Consider the following 21,176-nt stretch of genomic DNA (forward strand, 5'->3'; position numbering starts at 1 on the left):
ACACAAGTCCCAGTCACGCCGAGTCCGTCTTCATCATTATTCTACCAACTTTGTAACACATGCAATGTCCCATTACAGCGAGATGAACGAGTTAGTAAGTTTGATTAAAGCATTATTTCTAGATATGTTCCAATCATATGAAAAGCGTCAGTGACGCGCATTGAGTAACTTACACAGCGCAAACAAAGACACAACAGCAGTAATCGAATGTAATCCAGTTTATTGTGGGGAAAGCTGGCTAGCCTAGCCGGATACCCTCACGCTTACCCCCCTTCTGCTTAATCTCACGCCGCGTTTGGTGCCTCCGCTGTGGGCCAGATGCAGTACTGGGGGTCGGGGATGTTGAAGGCCGAGCTTCGGCGTGCGTGAGGTTTATCTCTAAAGATGTGGCTCTGCCGATGTTGAGCAGAAACTCCCGACTGTATGCACATTTAAGAACAGATAGACGCGACGAGGACGTACAAAACACTGACTCACAAGATAGAAAACACGAAAACACCGTTCTGTCGGGAGAGAGAGAAGCCACAGTGTGTGCATGAATAATAAATAATTAGCTACACATAAGAAATCACTGATCACAGATCAGAAGGAACTGAAAAAAGACTTCTGTTTTCATTTGTACATCCAAACACTGAAAAAACTGCCAGCGTTCACTCGTTCACACGCAATGATCTCTCGAGCGTTTGCATGGGCGTGCCAGATTCTCTGGGTGGAGGAAAGGGAGGAAACCGTTCCTGCTTGGACGTCAAACCAGGAGACTTCAGGATTGGCTCGTCTGGCCTGTCATTTTCTCAAAGGCAGAGAAAGACAGCCAGAACTCGGTTTTACAACGATCAACATTTCTATCCACTTGGGGACAATATTCAGGCTAGGGGAACTCATATTAATGTTGAAATACCTCATAAAATGAGAATTTCATGCCATTGGACCTTTAACAGTAATTGACAGTACTCACTCTGATCCAATGGCATATAGGAATCGTCAGATTGACAGTACTCTGATCCAGTGTGGGAACTACTGGGGGCGGCAACAACATTTTAGGGTAGCCGTGACACCCTTTACACACAAACATGTAGTGCCAGATATGTGCTATTGGCGCCCCCCCACTGATGACGCCCTAGGCGACCGCTTAGTTTGCCTATGCCTAAAAACGGCCCTGATAATAGGCAAGTAGTATGCTAGTATTCAGTTCAATTTAGCATAGCATAGATGCTTGTGTATTGAACATTGTTAGTATACAATAATTGTAAATAAAGAGAAAATGTTTTACACATTTCCACGCTTAAACTTGACTTCTCTTTGTTTTTATACTCCATCCTTTCCTCTTTTATACAATCAATCCCTTTATCTTTGTATTTTCCATTGCATTTCTTTCTTAATCTCTCTCCTCTAACAGGGGATCCATTAGCAGTCACATTCATCACGTCTTTCACTGGCTCTGAAGACATTAGGGAAATTGCTTTACTAACAGATGAAAGCTTTTCAATTATTTCAGCTGGCAAGAGTATCTGAATGCGTATCTGTATCGTCCATATAGACGTGTGTTTAGCTATATCGTCTGACACTTATGGGCGTATGAATTGAAGGTGACATCAGACTATGTCATCAGTGTGTGTGTGTGTGTGTGTAATGACTGAAGCCTTATGCTAATAAAAGTCATGAGCTACTTCAGTTCATTTCAGTTCATGCAGCATTGCAACTAGGGTTGCAAAATGTCCCGTATAGACCTTATTCAGAGCAGCGCCATGAGGGATAGACTTACTGTCTCATGTTTTCAATGGCATCCGCTGTAAAAACCTGTTTAAAGCTCCTAGATTACTTATAGTTTTCCACATCTTATGTTGTCTAGAGTTTTTTTGTCTATTGAAATGTCTTGGAAAGATACTTTTTCTCAGTCGTTCAATCCAAAAAACACATTAATAGCAGTGCAACCCACTGAAAAGATGTATGTCTATCCCTCACAGCCTCACTTTCATTCCCGTTAAAAATCAAAGATGGCGCTGCTGTGAATAAGGTCTATAGTACAAAATCAGCCCCCCCCCCCTGCAATTGCAAATTTATATCTCACACTTCTTTCAGGGCCTTATCTGAATCTCACAATTTTTACTTGCGATCTGACTTTATTTCTCTCAATTCCAAGATTTATATATATAGATAAAGATACAGTATAAACTCGTGGTTACAATAACAAAAAAAATTCAGAATTGTGAGATACCAATTTTGTTTACCTTTTTACCAATTCGCTTTTTTTATTTTTGTTTTATTCAGTGGTGGAAACAAGCTTCCATTATACTGTTCTGCATACATTTTATTTTTTATTTTTTAGATATGATTAAACCATATCCATTTAAAAAATACTAGAAACCCAATTGACATTATTTTAACGGTTCTCATACATGCATTCTCCATTATTGAATTTACAGTGTGAAACAGACAGTGTAGTCCGACTCTTGAACGAATTACCCTTGTAAGCCAGTTCTTTTTAGTGAATCAACATACAGTACAATGCAACAGTGTAGTCTGACTCCTATATGCATGTACAGTGTGTGTGTGTGTGTGTGTGTGTGTGTGTGTAGTGAAAAGTTTAAACAATAGTTATTATCATAAAAGAAACTGAGAGTGTCCCTGATATCCTCTGCTGACGTTGGTAATGTTTGCTAATTTTGCATTCTGGTCACACATAGCTCCTCAAAAACCTTATTTACCATACTTTATCTCTCTGGAAACATACACACACACACACACACACACACACACACACACACACACACACACACACACACACACACACACGCACACGCACACGCTCTGTTGTCTGGCCACGTCTGTTGAAATCCCATTAGTCTGTGGTGTCCTGCTCCATTAGTCTACATTTAATTAGTGTCCACTGTCATTAGCGTTGGGCGCTAATGCTAAGACTGTGACAAATTTATCATATTTACTTATTAACATGCACACAGTCAGTGTCTGGATATAGTCTGCTTAAACACTCCTCTGCCCATATGTGTGTGTGTGTGAATATGAGTCCATTAGCGGAGGGAATCTGAGGTGTGTGTTGGCAGGACTGTGTTCTTGTCAGTCTTCACAGGGTCAGATTGTTCTACAAGGCTCCTCGGCTAACAGCAGCCAACATAGAAACATGTTCTCCTCATCCAGTTAGAGTGAAATGCCATGCCAAAATACCTTTTGGCACTCAGAGGTAATGGACACAAACACGACCACTGAAACAAGACTAAAAGGCATAGCAGGAGAGAGCCAAACAAGAGACAGGTTGTAGTTTATCTCCAAGGTCAGTTCCTTGTTAGGAATCTAAAGATTGCACCAAACCTCTTGGGTTAAGACGAAGTTTAGCGATCATTTGTTTAGAAGTACAACTAAGGCGCTTTTTTTTATTTTTAGCTTAAGGCGTTTGTTGCAATCGGGCCCAGAGGCTGGAGAAACAGAAGAAATAAAGTCACACTGTGAGATATGAAGTTGCAAAAGTGAGATTAAAAAGTCCCATTGAAGATATAAAGTCACATTGTGAGATAATATATAAAGTTGAAATTACCCTAAAAATAAAGTAGCATTTGCAAGATATAGGGCCCTATTTTAACGATCTGAAACGCAAGTGTCAAAGCGCGAAGCGCAAGTAACTTTGTGGGCGGGTCTCGGCGCTGTTGCTATTTTCCCGGCGGGATAAATGGCTCTTGCGCCCGGCGCAAATCTAAAATGGGTTGGTCTGAAGTAGCTTCATTATTCATAGGTGTGGTTTGGGCGTAACGTGAATAAACCAATCAGAGCGTCATCCAACATTCCCTGTAAAAGCAGGTGCGCAAGTTCCATTATGGATTGCTATTATTATGGCGTATTTACCAGGCGCACGCCAGGAGCGGTTCACAGCCGAGGAGACTGATGTGCTTGTAAGAGCAGTGAAAGACAGAGAAGTTGTATTGTATGGGAATGGGAGAAACCCACCCAAAATAGCGTCGGTTAAACAGGCGTGGGAGGAAATAGCCACAATTGTTTCATCAGCTGGCATCCCCAGGACGTCGCACCAGTGCCACAAGCGCTACAATGACATCAGAAGACGGGGAAAGTCCAAGCTTGCCAGCATCAATCAGGCACGCCGTGTAACGGGAGGTGGATCTGCCTCTACTCAGGACCTGACGCCAGCAGAGGACATCGCTGCGTCCACCCTCACCGATTTTTTTTCCTGGTTCTTGACGGACAAACCAATTTGTTAGATGTCCTTACATATATGTCTTGCCAGAAGTTGCCACTATTGGGCAAACAGGTCTCCTTAATTATTAGACTACAATTAGCCTGAATAATTTGTAAGCTAGATTTATGCCTATTTTTTCACATCTTCGTGGCACACCACAATGATTTCCGTCATCTCATGTGTTAATATTTTTAGTGTAACAATTTATGATTTGCAAAAATAACTGTTGCATCTGTGTAGATTAGCTACATGAGCAACGTATGCGCGTTGTGCACGCTATACATTATGGTCAAGCATGCGCCCTTAAAATAGCATAATGAACAACGCGCAACGCGCCACTGACTTTAGACTAGGTTTTTTCTGGTCAGTGGCGCAATTGTTTAATGGAACAGCAAAATAGCACCAGGGATTGTTTGCGCCGGAACACGCCTCCTTTTTTGCGCTGAACCGCCCAGGTAGCGCAAGTTCATTCACTAGTTTAGCGACGTGCTTCTGTGGAGGGAAAAGCGCGCTTTGCGAGGGTGCAAAATAGGAATGACACATGCGTCGGTGTACAAAGTCAATTGCGCTGGGTGCAAGATAGGGCCCATAAAGTTACAACTGGGAAGAATAAAGTTGCAATAACTTTTTATTTTATTTTATTTACAGTGAGAATAAACCGAAAGTGAAACCGCTACATATATACAGTCAAAGAAAAATGTATTCAGACTCTTATTTTCTCACATTATCACAGTTTATTAGCTATGGTTTAGAAAATGGTAATAAAATATGTCAAGAACTCAGAGTTAAACTGTGTCAGAACAAATTCATCTTGATAATGTCAGATAACTTTGATAGAAAGGTATGTAATGGATTACAATCAACCAATCAGCTGTCAGCTGTTCACTTTAAGTACACAATATTTACCAACACTTACTGGTAGTCCATTTTTGTGTATAATATTTCACAGTTTACTTTATTTTGCTACCCTCACTTAAATAAATGAACTATAGTGTCCTGCACCCGCTAGTAAAAAATTATATCTGGTGTCTGAATAATTTTTGGTTTGACTGTATATAAACAGCTATATATATATTAGATTTCGAACACGTTACATATTTAAGAAACAGCTTTTTGTGGTTTTGTGAGATAATGAGTGTAAGTCTATGTTAAAGCAATACGTCTGGACTGACCACTTGTGATCGGCTCACCTGAATCAGGCAGTAATACAAGCTGTAGACAGGGCTAGCGATATATAGAAGTTATGGAAGTGACAGTTGATGCCATAGAGGCAGAATGGAAGGAATAGAAAGTGATGTCTTGAAGGAGCTCTGAAACTGCCAGAATTAAATTGTCATAATGGAAACTATAATACTGTGTATGGCAGTATTTTGTTGCACTGGAGCCAGTGTGTCGCTGTTTAATGGCACATTCTTGGAAGATCCTGATCAGAATTTCTTCTCAATCATACTGACTGTTTTCAGTCTGACTGCGAACCTGATCTGCCATTATGATTCGTGTTACTCAGCCAGATCAGCTCTCTAAGTCCCAACAGGGCACAATGTAAGCACTTCTGTGCCTCTAAATTATGCTAATGTATGCCAACCTCAGAGCTATAATGATGAGGAAATATATTAAATGTGTGGGATCATTATTAGTATATGCTAATGTAACCTTAGAGTATGTGAAGTTACTCAGACACTTACATTTTAGGAACGATTAAGCTATTCCGTGCTGCAGGGAAAGCACTATTGGATTTAAATACAGCTGCATACATTAAGGCATAACGGTCGACTGCTGTCTGTTAAGGCATATTTAGAGCTATTTATGGGCACTGTAGGGCATAGTAAAAACACAATCATATCACATTTAAATTAGACTGATCCTTAAGACAGATTAAAGCACAAACACTATTGTGTGCCACTTGACACTGGCACAGGCTCTGTGTGGCTTTCTGGCGCCGAATGGTGTCATGCTGAGTTGTAATAGAATTCCCTAACAGGATTTGGACCAGGATAACTGGCCTGAACGGGAAGAGCTCGGTCTATGATTGTTTTATCTCTAAATGGGCATTTCTGAAAATACCCAATTACAACCAAAATGTGAAGTTTAAGACTGACTTGGCAGCTTTTTATATGAGATTCGAGATGAAGAAAGAAGGTTTATTCAATTATTGGATAACCAATGAATAACTTTTTCTTTGCAAACCTGTTTTTTTTTTTTTATTAAAATAAATACATTATATTATTGGCTTCTGAAAATATCTCTAACTCAGATAAATACAGATAGTAAATAATTATATATAATATAATAAGTGTTTAATAATAAAACTGCACAACATAGTTAATAGAAATGTGTTTTTTTTTTGCGCACCAATCACATTATTCTGAAGGATCATGTTACACTGAAGACTGGAGTAATGATGCTACAAATTCAGCTTTTTCCATAATTTTAAAATGTATTAAAATAGAAAACTGTTCTTTTAAATTGTAATACTATTTCACAATATTATTGTTTTACTGTACTTTTGATAGAATAAATGCAGCCTTGGTGAGTATAAGAGACTTTCACTTATATATAAAAAAATATATATTTTATATATAGTAAAAGTTTGAAGCTAGAACATCTGCAAGGTTTTTGACTGACTTATAAAACTAAATCTGAATGTGAGATCATGATCAGAGTTCACTCATCCGTTTCTGTTACATGCGACCACATCCGTGTATCTTAGCAGAGTGATGTTGAGCTGCAAATAGATATTGGTGTGTTTTGGATCAATGTGACAGATTCTTCACTATCTCTCTGTCTTTTCCCTCTCTGTGTCAGTCAAACACACACACACATGCACATACTAATGCCGGCAGCCTGTTAATCTCACACACCTCCACACTCTGTCAGGCACGAAGCCCAAGTCACAGATCCGTGGAAGACATACTGACAGGAGGTGCCTGTGTGTGTTTGTGTCTCTCTGCTGGACTGGGTAGCGTAAAATTGACTGTGATGGACAGACTGACCAGCTTCAGTGTGTATGTGTGTGTTTTGTGTACCTGTGCGTGTGCAGTGTATACTTATATTGAAGTGAGGTGGGGTTTGACTTTGTATGAAATTATAAATGTGTATTTGTGTGTGTTGAGGGTTCAACATGAAAACCTTGACTCGTTAGTCTGTCAAGTGTTTAGAATGATTTTAATCATGATCGGCTCACGAGAAAGCCATTCAACAACCCTTGCAATCCAGCGACCTTCGCAATCAACAGTGAGCTTGATTTGAAGAGGATCGGTTTGGTATGGATGAATCTGGGTCATTTTCTCGCTCTCTGTGCTGTACACTATAAGCATGTTCAATAGTCTGTGCGTAGGATGATCGCTCAATTTTTAATCTCTGAATGGGCTCAAACACACACACACACTTGCACACAGACACACCTGCGGTGATGGAAGTGGACCGTGGAAATAGGACATGAAAGTCATCTCTCCTCCACACACGGGAAAAAATAACAGTCTGGAAAAAAAGTCCTTAGCTGCAGCTCTAAAGATGATTACACACGCTTTTTAAACCCAATCAGGCTTTGCTCTATGAAACAACATCCCTCACTTTGAAGTTGTTACTGATATGGCTACCAATCGCCTCCAGACATCTCACAGTTAACCCTAACAATTTCAGTATTCGCTGGGTTTAAAATGTGTGGAGCTAATTAATTAAAGGCTTTAGTATTTTTTATTGATTTGTTTTCTATTGGGGATACACTAATATAAAAATGATGGCCTATGTTGATCAGCTGACTTTTATTTCATTATAAATATTCCAGGTTCAATACAAGTTAAGCTTAACCGACAGCTCATTTACCATCATTATAAGTGTCTCACTGCAACCCAGATTCCTTATTTTTGAAAGAATTTTTTTAAAACAAATTACGTTAATCGTCATTACAAGTAAGGTGTGATGAAAATATGTAAATGCACAATTAAATATCCTATTTTGCTGTATCCAATATCAACCACTTCAAAAATCTCAGTAACCACTAGGGATGCAACAATACAGTTAGTCCACGGTTCAATACATACCTCGGTTTTTAACCACGGTTTTTGGTTCGGTTCGGTTCGGTTCTGATGGCTTGTCAGTTGTCACATTAGTTTTTTGTTATTCTATTCTTAGGCGACAGGAACAGCAAGAGGTTAATGAGAAAAAAAGACTATTTTTTTATTGCAATACTCTTTATTTATTTTACATAAAAGAATTGAAAACCCTTACTCAAACTTAAAACTTTACTTAAAAAAAAACCCTTGTACACATTCCTAGTGTATTGTAAAACATAAAATAAATATAGGCCTAAAGATTTACACTGGCAGCTCAGAGCTGTACAGCAGCATTTAAGTATGAAATTGAATGAATAAATGTAAAAAATAAAACACTACATATACTTCACTATAAATTAAACATTGATTCTTATTAAAGCTATACTGTAGGCCTATTAGTTTTTCAGTCAAGATCAGTGAGTGATTTTCTCTTTGTCTTTTGTTGTATTAACATTAAAGGGATAGTTCACTCAAAAAGGAAAATTCTGTCATCGAGAAATGAATACAGGTTTGGAACAATATTAGAGTGAGGAAATAATGACATAATTTGAGAGGTGAACTGTCCCTTTAAGGACCGCGTGTTCACTACTGCACTGCTGTCAATTTAAGACCTCTGTATCTAATATACAGACACATGCGATTTTACTTTCACTTCAGACATAACCGACTGTGTTTATGTTAACCTTGTGTGTATTTGACAGTATTAGCGCAGTAAGACGACTACTTAGTCCAGTAATCACGTGTTTGACAGGCGTTTAGTGCGCGCGCTCGGAAAAGCGCATGTTAAAACCGCGCATGCGAATGAGCCGGCAAGGCTTTAAAACGCATGCAAATAAGGAACTTTCTTGATTGTGAATAACTATAGTGTTTCGTGAGTATAACTCTACCACTAACGTGTGATGTGAATGTGTGTCGCGTTTTTCAGTATTGGGATGGAAGCAAATGATAGAATATGTAGAAAATAATTAATTCAATAAAAAAACACAAAAAAAAACGCAATTCACAAGCGCGCATTGAACCGTGAATGCCGTACCGAATGGTTCAATATTATATTGAGAATTGTGGCATCCCTAGTAACCACTATGGTACCAGTATATTGTGTATATATTATTATCTACTTAAAGGGTTAGTTCACCCAAAAGTGAAAATTCTGTCATTAATTACTTACCCTCATGTTGTTTGACACCCGTAAGACCTCCGTTCATCTTCGAAACACAAATGAAGATATTTTAGTTGAAAATCCTATGGCTCAGAAAGGCCTCCATTAGCAAAATGTACTTTACACTCTCAAGACCCATAAAAGGTACTAAAGACGTTTTTACAAAGTCCATCTCACTACAGTGGTTCTACAATAACTTTATAAAGCGAAGAGAATAGTTTTTGTGCGCTAAAAAAACCTAAATAACGACTTATATAGTGATGACCGATTTCAAAACACTGCATCATGAAGCTTCGAAGCGTTATAAATCAGCGAGTATAATCATGATTCGGATGTGTGTCAAACCGCCAAACTGCTGAAATCACGTGACTTTGGCGATCCAAACCGAATAAATCGAGTGTTTTGAAATCGGTCATCACTATATAAGTCGTTATTTCAGGGGTTTTAGCGCACAAAAACTGTTCTCGTTGCTTTATAAAGTTATTGTAGAACCACTGTAGTGAGATGGACTTTGTAACGACGTCTTTAGTACCTTTTAAGGGTCTTGAGAGTGAACCGTGCATTGTGCCAATGGAGGCCTTTCAGAGCCATCAGATTTCAACTAAAATATCTTCATTTGTGTTCTGAAGATGAACGGAGGTCTGACGGGTGTCCAACGACATGAGGGTAAGTAATTAATGAAGGAATTTTCATTTTTGGGTGAACTAACCCTTTAATATAGAGTGGTGATGGTATGACATCTTTTTGTAGGCCAAAACGCGGAAGCGAGTTCCCTCGTCCCAAAGTCTATGGGTTTTTTGAATGGGATTTTGGTTAAATGGCTGATAGGCTATAAGGTCTGTGGTGAACACAAGCTCAATACACTTTCATGTTTTATTCTATGATATAAAATACATCGCTATTACCCCACTCATGATTTTTTTAAGCTGTTACGTGTCTTGAAAAAGGTGGTTGCTAACAAGTGACTAAATGGGACAACAGAGTCGGTCGAGGAGATGAAACGTCATCATGCCGAAAACGTAAGCTCAGTCCGCTTTTACAGCCTCATTTTGCTTATAATTGTGCTCTTATAAACTATTCTACTCAAACCTTCTGGGAAAATGCTTTGAGATAAACACTGAAACTTAGTGATGGTGACGTTGAAATGGTGGAACCGTGGTGTAGTTCGTTTATAGCCTACCTTTAGCCTTTTACTTCTGGCGACTGCATTTAGGCTTCAAAATTCATAAACGTTGTGTTCATCTGTGATAATTATCTTGATGGACAAAACGTGTAAGTATCATAAACTGTTGTTGTTGATTACAGAGCTTGTTTTTAGCTATAATCCAAAAGCCTATGGGAAAATCCCATTGGGTTTTTCTCGAGGGAACCAGTGCGATGCTAACTGCCGCTTGGCCTACAAAGTGATGTCATACCTGCACCACTCTATCATCCAGCTGGTAAACTGCTGCTGCTAACAAGCTTCAATCTTTTAATTTCTGTTATTACATGGCTCTGTGGAATACTTGATTCTGATTGGTCAATTGTGCCATCCAGAGGTAAGTTATTCCCCGATAACAACCACTAAAAACAGATAACACAGGCTAACCCGGGTAACTAAAGTCCGTGTTTTACGCTTGCTAGGAACGTTTTTTTCCTCTTGAAAGTTTTGCGTTTGGTGAGCTAATAAAATATTAACTCCCAAAATCAATATTTTTTGTGCAGTTATTTAATTGTCATCCTGTATTGGGGATTCACTCTCTCGTTTAATCTCAGATTAATATCACTTATCCCCATAATTATTTATAAGGCAAAATACAGTGTAATAAGTGGTATGACTGTACTATATCCCTTAAATGTCCGTTTAGTTTGAACGTACAGTTTGCTAGCAACTGCTCTTTCCGTGGAAGCATTGCATTTAAAGACCTAATAAAATATTGCAACTCAGATCAATATTTCATGTCTAATGTGGCAAGTAGCCGTGTAATGATATTACACAGCGCCTGAAAATAGCCTAACTTCCATCAACATAACCAACGTGACAACCTGTTTGCACAGAGAGCGTGCTGGGGACTATTTTCAGGCGCTGTGTAATATCATTGCGCCTGCTGGACCCATGGTATGGCAGCAAAGTTCCTTGATCATTACGCAGGAATAAGAGTATAGTTCCTAGCCCTATCGGCCAAGAAAACTTTTCATTTTCTGTCGGTCTTAGTACACGATGTAACTATACACATCACAACATGTAAATATTAAAATGTTGGTGTTATTTTGTCACTTATTGAGCATTAGGCTAGCTGGAGCCATTTACCTCCAGTCTTTGTGCTAAGCTAGTTTTTTTTTTTTTAAACATTCGAAAAACCGACTTCAAACTTTTTTTGGTAACACATTTAGAGCATTTATAAAATGTTCACTCACCATCTGCTGAGTCTTTGTTCTTGCGGCTTCCAGAACCTTTCTTCAGCATGTTGCGTCCGGAAGAGAACAAGTTGCTGAGCTCATCCAGAGGACTGGTTGGTGTACGACAGCCTCTGCCTCCCGACCCTGAGCTGGAACCCGAAGCAGTGGAGACATTTTGCATGGAGCCCCCGTGCACACTAGAGGAATTCGAGAGCCGCCCGCTTTCACGTGATCCATGTGGAACGCCGGAAGCGCTGCGAGGAATCGTCCCGGTCATGAGAGCATCGTACGGCGGGGGGCGCTTCAGGGTGAGTGGCGTTAACGCACGACCCATACTGACGGGGGACGGGCAGGCGGAGTGGCTCCGTGGGTACCCGTGCGCCGAGGACGACCCACCGCTTTTGTACAGCGCAGATGTCAGGGGTGGAGCAGAGGACCGTCCTGATGCTGTGATTGTTTGTTGCTCCTTAGTCTCTGCTGACTTCTTCTTATGATGATGATGATGATGATGGTGGGGGTGGTGGTGATGGTGGTGTTTACCAGACACCTGCTGTGCCTCCAGCTGTTGTCCAGGTTCAGCGCTAGTCGGGGATGCACCAGGTTTGACATATCCAACGTTCTCCAACACGGGCAGTTTGGTGACATCCAGTGGAGTAAGTGGAGATTCGTCAGAGTTGGGGGAACACTGGGCTGGTGCAGGTGGGAACACTAGTAGAGGAGGGCGGTGGGAAAGCAGATTCGGGAACGGGGCGGGAATGTCACAGAGTGAACCACGTGGAGTAGTGGGTCGTGTAAGTTCTACTTCCGGCACCAAAGGAGTGGGACACTGATCCCATCGTGACTGGCCATGGTCTAAGGATGAAGCCAAATCGTCGTAGGCAGGATACTTCATCTCCTCGTACACACTTTCACCTTGGTCATCCTCTTCATCATCGCCATTAGCTCCGGCAATTCGACTGAAGTCTCGTAAGATATTCCCCACCATCTCTATATAAACAGGCTCCGCCTCATCGTCAGTGGCAGGGGCGGGGCTTTGATTCTGAGACGCTGACTTCTTTTTGTGTTGTCGAGGCAAAGAGGCAGACTTAACCTTGCTGCTGTGGTTTTGAATGTAAGACTCGTCAAAGGATGTGCTGAGCTGTGTGTTGGGGTTGCGTTTGGGTTTTGGCGGAGGCATGCGACGATACTCCTCACTGCAGGGGCGGGATTTAGATGCTGTGGTCAAGAGAACAGAAATGTTTAGAAATATGGATTCTTAGTAGGGATGCACAATATATCGGCCACCATATCGGTATCGGCCTGAGAAGAACATTTGGCCAATATATTAAAGCTGATAAGTAATATATTGTTTTCTTCAGCTGAGACTCTTCAGATGCACACTGTTCACTATGATGGTTTTGAATTGCTTGAAATATGATTGGAATCACTTCAAAAAGCAAAATAACGTTAAGTGCAACATGTGCAGCACAAGTCTGTCATATAGGCTACATCAAATTATAATGAGAACATTATAATTGGGTGCTTGGAACATGGCTTTTAATGGTGAGACTTTTGTTTTGTAAACAGGCTCTCAAAAATTATTTGGATTTATATTTATCGGCCAATATATCTGTTATTGGCTTTCAAATTGAAAGAATTACCGGTCATTGGTATTAGCCAAAATTTTCATATCAGTGCATCCCTAATTCTTAGCATTTCAAAGAAAACAATTTACCATTCTAAAATGGTGGTAGAAAAATAATGTTGCTTGCATAGACACATATCTAATAACAAAACTGTATATACACTACTGTTAAAAGATTTTTTATGTTTTTAAAAGAAGTCTCTTATGCTGATAGGCTGCCACCTGTAGAATAAGTCCATTCGTGACATTTCCTAACTTTTAAATATTCCACGGTCAACTGTTGTATTGATACCATTTATATTAACAGTATTTTAGCAAAGTGGAAGCAATTGGTAACAACAGCAACTCAGCCACGAAGTGGTAGGCTACGTAAAATCAGAGTGGGGTCAGCCTATGCTGAGTCACCCACTTTCTCAATAGCTACATACATCCAAACTTCATGTGGCCTTCAGATTATCTCAAGAACAGTGTGTAGAGAGCTTCATGGAATGGTTTTCCATGGGCGAGCAGCTGCATCCAAGCCTTACATCACCAAGTGCAATGCAAAGTGTCGGATGCAGTGGTGTAAAGCACGCCACCACTGGACTCGCATTGTGCCAAGTGTAAAGTTTGGTGGAGGGGATCATGGCGTGGGGTTGTTTTTCAGGGGTTGGGCTTGGCCCCTTAGTTCCAGTGAAAGGAACTCTTAATGCTTCAGCATACCAAGACATTTTGGACAATTTCATGCTCCCAACTTTGTTGGAACAATTTGGGAATGGCCCCTTTCTGTTTCAACATGACTGCGCATCAGTGCACAAAGCAAGGTCCATAAAGACGTGGATGAGCGAGTTTGATGTGGAGGAACTTGACTGGCCTGCACCTCAACTCGATAGAATGCCTTTGGGATGAATTAGAGCGAAGACTGCGAGCCAGGCCTCTCGTCCAACATCACAGTCTGACCTCACAAATGCTCTTCTAGAAGAATGGTCAAAAATTCCCATAAACACTCTCCTAAACATTGTGGAAAGCCTTCCCAGAAGAGCTGAAGCTGTTATAGCTGCAAAGGGTGAGCCAATTCCATATTAAACCCTACAGATTAAGAATGGGATGTCATTAAAGTTCATGTGCTTGTAAAGGCAGGTGTCCCAAAACTTTTGGCAATATAGTGTGTGTATATATATATATATATATATATATATATATATATATATATATATATATATATATATATATATATATATATATATATATATATATATATATATATATATATATATATATATATATATATATATATATATATAAAAAACATAACATAACAATAGCATAGAATAAATATACAGTATTGTCATGATATCCTAAAAAATGATCTTCTGCATATATCTCCTTCTCAGTGTGCAGCAAGCCTGTGAACCAGAACACACGCACTGAGCACGGCCTGTTTCTTTCGTTCCTCAGCACTAGTAGCTCTACTGTGTATAATTAATCCTGTCTCAAGCAGAGTGTTAAACTCTATTCTCACTAAAAACTCCTTGGAGAAGCCTATTAACTCACTTCATAACCACACACATTCAGGATTAGTGACTGTACTGAGAGGGCAGTGGTGGGACGGGATGCGAGCAGAACGAATAAAACGTGAAGCATCAAAAACTATCACATGCACAATAGAACAGTAATGGCCCTGCGCAGCCCCAATACGGCTTTGGGGGTTTGCACTGACATTAGATACTAATACACGCTGACTTGGCTACCCTTTTGCTAAGCCATGGCCACAATGAAACTATGTTAACACCTTACTATACTGCAGTACTTTACTTTTATGCTTCTGCTACTTTAGACTTCTACTTTATATTAGTTGTTATGCTGAATTCCACTTATAACTACATAAGATGATTATAGAGCTAAAGGAACCTGTTCTTCATCAAAACATGTATCTCAAAATGCATTTATCCAAGATGGCGATTTAATATTGATTATAAATATACTGTATGTATACATGTATATGCATATATACAGTTTATGTATGTATCTGTGTATATATATATAACATTGATTTCTCAATGTTAAGTAGTCTCTTCATTTTTTCCAGAGCTGTATATACTGTATATATATATATATATATATATATATATATATATATATATATATATATATATATGTATATGTAATTTATAGTATATCATTTTTTTATTTTTTAAATAATGTAATATACATATATTATTATCATTAATACATTAAAATTATATCCTATATATATTACAAATTATTTGAATTTAATTATATAATATATATAATACATACAGGGTTCATACAATCTGCTTAAAGTACTTTAATAAATAAGCTTTTCAATGATGTATGGTTTGTTAGGATAGGGCAATATTTTGCAGAGATCTGGAATCTGAGGGTGCAAAAAAATCTAAATATTGAGAAAATCGCCTTTAAAATTGTCCAAATTAAGTCCTTAACAATGCATGTTACTACTAATAATAATGTTTTAATATATTTACAGTAAGAAATTTACAAAATATCTTCATAAAACATACTTAATATCCTAATGATTTTTGGCATAAAAGAAAAATCTATCATTTTGACTAACAATGTGTTGTTGCTATTGCCACAAATATACCCGTGCGACTTATGACTGGTTTTGTGGTCCAGGGTCACATATGTTAAATTAGTGTTTAATCTTATTGATAAAATATTTTCATGCAAAATTCGCTGCAGCCCATCTGATATAGATATAGAGCTATTTTGCATGGCTGAGTGTAATATTACTCATAATTCATAATCATCCAATTATATGATACAGCTCATTCTTCAATCATGTATTCATGAAAAACACTTTGGGTTACTTGACTGTAACCCTGTTCCCTGATAAAGCGGAACGAGATGCTGCATAAGCTTATGCAAATGGAAAATGTCTTTGACATAACCAGCTGTGAAAATAGTGTGAAAACACGTCAATGAAATTGACCAGGAGGTATTTATAGCCTCGGACGGTGACGTCATAGGCGCACCTGCTGCACGAGGCTATAAATAGATGAGCTTCAGCTGGAGCAAACCAGATCTTCTTTGTTTGAAGACCAGTCCTGAAGCATCATCAGCACGGCCTAGCAATGCAGCATCTCGTTCCGCTTTATCAGGGAACAGGGTTACAGTCAAGTAACCCCAAGTGTTCCCTTTCAAAAGCTACACTCAATGCTGCATAAGCTTATGCAAATGGGAACGAGAATACCCACGCCGCCGTGCTTGATGGTGCCTGGACCCCTTACGGTTGTGTAGGTGTGCACAAGAATGCAAGAAGCCTCAGGCATTAGCGTGTGATGTCGACTCAAGGACATGAGAGCCCAGAGTGGCATGAGCATCCAAGCTATAAAGTCTTAAGAATGTGTGCGGAGAGGACCAACCTGCCGCATCACAAACACTTTGTAAGGGAGCACCCCTTGCTAACGCAGTAGAAGAGGCGACTCCCCTGGTGGAGTGAGCCCTTAATCCTATAGGTGAAGCTTGACCGCGCACCTCATAGGCAAGAGCAGTAGCATCCCTGACCCAATGTGACATTGTTTGATGGTGGCAGAACCTCTGTTACGGCCCCCATGGCAAACAAACAGTTGCTCTGACTTACGCCACTGGCTAGTGCGGTGGACGTAGGCCTGAAGAGCATGGACTGGACACAGTCTATGAAGTTTCTCCTGATCCGGCGTTGTGAACGGCAGAGGGCAGAAGGTTTCAAGAGTGACAGGATGTACAGTCGACAAAGGAACCTTAGGCAGGTAGACAGGGTGGGGATGCAAAATCACTTTCACCAAACCTGGGGCAAAGTCTAAGCAGGATGGCGATATTGACAGAGCCTGCATGTCCCCAATTCTTTTCAGAGAAGTTATAGCCATAAGAAAAACCATCTTTAGAGTCAGAAGTTCGTCAGACGCTGATTCTAGAGGTTCAAAGGGGGTCTCAACCAGGTCCCAAGCGGCACCCCATCCACCAGGGCATGGCAAGCCAAAAGAGCGGCCACATAAACCCTGAGAGTGGAGGGGCAAGCTAATGTTTCAAAGGGGGTCTCAACCAGACCCTCGAGGACTAAAGCTAAGTCCCATGAAGGGATCTTGGTTCTAACAGGTGGCCTCAACCGCCTACCCCACGAATGTAGCGAGCGAGTAGAGGATGTCTCCCGAGCGGCACCCCATCCACCAAGGCGTGGCAAGCCGAAAGAGCGGCCACATGCACCCTGAGAGTGGAGGGGCAGGTGCCTGATGACAACTGTTCTTGCAGAAAATCCAGAACTGAAGTTACCTGGCAGTTGACTGAATCTACATTGTGTCGTACACCACCTTTCAAAGACACCCCATTTATTAGCATAAACTTTCCGAGTGGAGGAAGCTCTAGCACTTAGGATGGTCTCAATAACTGCAGGCGAAAGCCCCGTCCCTCAGTTGGTGCCCTTCAGGGGCCAAACATGAAGGTTCCACAGGTCGGGCCTGGAATGGAATATTGTGCCCTCTGCCTGAGACAGAAGGTCCCTCCTCACCGGAATCGCCCAAGGCGAGCCGTTGAGGAGAGACACTATCTCCGAGAACCAAACCCTGTTCGACCAACGCAGCGCTGTCGATAAGAAGCAAGACCCTTGTTGGCGAACCCCGGCTAGAACTCCCAGGAGCAGAGCGACTGGAAGGAGGGCATACAGACACATTTTGGGCCATGTATGAACCATCACATCCAGACCCAGCGGGGCTGGGTGACAGAGAGAAGCAGGGACATTGCGCTGTCTGAGAAGAGGCGAAGAGGTCCACTCCCTGTGGTCAGCTCTGTAAAATCTGATCCAGATCTGCTTGACTACTTCTGGGTGGAGTTTCCACCCCCCCATCTGTAACTCTGTCTGGACAGTAAATCTGCTCCCACATTCAACCGCCCCTTGAATGTACACTGCTCGAGTGACAGGAACTTGTTCTGAGCCCAGAGAAAAATCTGTCTCGCTATTCTGATAACGTGAGCACAGACCCCCCTGGTGATTATATACGAGATATTTAGCAGTACTGTCCACCCGCACTAGGACATGACAGCCCCTCAATTGGGGGAGAAAGTATTTCAGGGCCAGAAATACAGCCGTCAACTCGAGGCAGTTGATGTGCCAACTGAGTTGATGACCCTCCCATTTCCCTTGGGCTGGACGACCACTTAAGGCCGCACCCCAGCCCGTCAGGGAAGCGTCCGTCGTTAGCAACTTGCGACGACAAGGTACGCCTAGAGTGGGACCCAAGGCAAAAACCGGGGTCTGAACCACATAGTTAGTGTACGAAGCCACATGGCACGCCACTTTATTTGCCTGAGGATTGGCCCTAAGTCCTCTGGCTTTGAGCCACAACTGAAACGGTCTTATGTGCAACAACCCCAAAGGGAAACCCGTGGATGCTGATGCCATTAGACCTAACACTCTGGTGCTGATGATTAGTAAGATCTTGGTCTAGCCTGACTTTGCTCAGGGAATACTGAATGGTCTTGATTCAAGCGGGAAACCATTGTGCCCACCTTGTGACCAAAAACCGAACAAACCCTAGATAAGTCGTTCTCTGGGCAGGAGAAAGAACACTTTTCTTGGTATTGAGTCTCAACCCTAGAGAAACTAGATGAGCCAACACACTGTGTTGAAGCACCATCATGTGATTGTGCTAATTTAAGCAATCGCCTTTGTAATTCAAAATTTGAATGCCCCGGAATCCCAATGGAGCCGGTAATACATCCATACATTTTGTATACGTGCGGTTACAAGGCTAGCCAAATGGAAGACCCGAAATTGGTAAGCTTTTGCCCCCAAGAGCGAACCTCAGGAACTTCCTGTGTTGTGGCAGACTTTATATGCGAATACATGCATCCTTCGGATCAATCGTGCCGAATCCAATCACAATGTTGAATATGCGACACGACCGCCTTCACTGTAACATCTTGACCTTGAGTACTTTAACTGCTTCACGGTTTAAGACTCGAAGATCTGAGATTGGACACACCCCCCCCCCCCACCCTACTGGGGACCAGGAAGTAACTGCTGTCACTTCTGACAGTACGAACGCCAACTCCGCCTTCACGGAAGTGGAGACCACGCCGTTCAAACAAGGAGGATGACAAATAAACTAGTTTACTAATTTTTACCGTGCTTAACACCCATGCAGAAATGCCTGACAGAAGTTCACACGCTGCCTGAGACTCTGAGAGTGACAATTTTAACACTTCCTGTTGAGGGGATGTTAGACGTTCTATGTCCTGGATGATAGCAGGATTTAAACACTGAACGTCTAACATTTCACTGGAAACCACTGCCCCCCCGAATCACCAGAGGCGGCGGGGATGGAGTAGTTTTAAGGATAACGGGGTGGGGCGAGCAAATGTTTGACACGCCCTGTCCCGTGGGGGCAGACTGGGCACCAGACCACCGGACTTCTTATATTGATGACAGTCCCGAGGTCTGCCCTGGGAGGTTGTTGAGGATGACGAGCCGGTCTCCAGTCTTTACGAGGGAGAGCGCGACTCGCCACACTCTGCTTATTACCCCCCTAAATCTTGAAGGACTGAAGAGAGGTTATGTGGCTGATAGCCCCTCCCCTTGAGTGCATTGAGGAAGAAACTGAGTGAACACTTCATGTTTCTTCCACTCCTTTAAATCTGGCCACTACAGAGTTAACTGAGTCACCAAATGAACCACTCAAATCCTTCAGAAGGTCAGCCTGATATGCTTGCAAGACAGCCATAGTGTGCAGCGCAGCACCAGCCTGTCCCTTTATATTTATTATTCTTATATAAATCATATACAATATATATTCCATATAAAATAATATATTATATATATATTTATTCCATATAAAATAATATACAATATATAATTCATATATATAAGCTTTGCCCATGACAGCCGACGTTTATTTTCTACATGGCTTTGTGGGGAGGTATGTCTCTTTAATGAAAATGCAGACCCAGGCGAGAGATAGCTCGTGAGCGTCTCCCACCTGGGGTATTCTCACATATCCACGCGATTTCGCACCCATGATAGTCGAAAATGTCGAAGTCAAGGGTACAAAAACACGTGAAGTAAATGCTTTCTAGACAGAAACCTCAAGCTCACTGCGTTCGGGGATCTCTCATTCACGGTACCAGACAAACTGCCCTGGCCACCGCGCGAACAACCACCTCGATAAATTCCTTGTATGGATTCACTATCATGTGAGGAACGAGCGGCTGCTCAGGTCCGCGGACCCAGAGATTCATCATCATTCCCCGCGCGAGCCAAAGAAACGCCGGTGCGCGCTTCGGGATCACGCGGGGAACATGCATTTGGTGAGCGAGCAAGCGAAAGGGACGGACCCGTCTCTTGCTCGTCAACAAACCCATTCGAGAGCTCCGAAAACTGGTGCGGACTGAAAGTAGCCCAGACGAGCATAAAGCATTCTAACTGTAAAGGCTTGCAATGCTCGCACTCGTCTGACTCAATGCAGCGACCGCATGCTCTTCCCCAAACACACACAGCAATAAACGTGCACATCCAGTTCTATTTGAAAGAGAACATGGATATACAGCGTTTTACTCTGCTGACTCGTTTCCAACTGATTATATTTAACTAGAACTCTTTCCACTAATGTTTCTTTGTAACAGAGATGAGAAAGAGAGAGAAAAATCTGCACACTGCCATGTTGAAAACTAACTCCTAACAAAGATCTCAAGTTGAGTCTTGAGAGAGAGAGATTTTTTTTTTTTTTTTCAGAGACTTTGTAACACACCATAACACAGAGT

General features: G+C 41.3%; 1 protein-coding gene across 1 annotated transcript in view; it reads right to left on the minus strand.

The window, feature by feature from the left end:
- The window catches only part of nyap2a (neuronal tyrosine-phosphorylated phosphoinositide-3-kinase adaptor 2a), a gene marked incomplete at its 3' end in the record, with an annotated part of 56,980 nt that overhangs the window by 9,919 nt on the left and 25,885 nt on the right, over positions 1-21,176 (minus strand). The window contains exon 4 of the mRNA XM_079823722.1: positions 11,816-13,012. Coding sequence (XP_079679848.1) covers positions 11,816-13,012 — 1,197 coding nt within the window. The remainder of the gene's footprint in view (positions 1-11,815; positions 13,013-21,176) is intronic.

This window comes from Gobio gobio (genome assembly GCF_949357685.1).
Source record: "Gobio gobio genome assembly, chromosome: 8".
Taxonomy (NCBI): Eukaryota; Metazoa; Chordata; class Actinopteri; order Cypriniformes; family Gobionidae; genus Gobio; species Gobio gobio.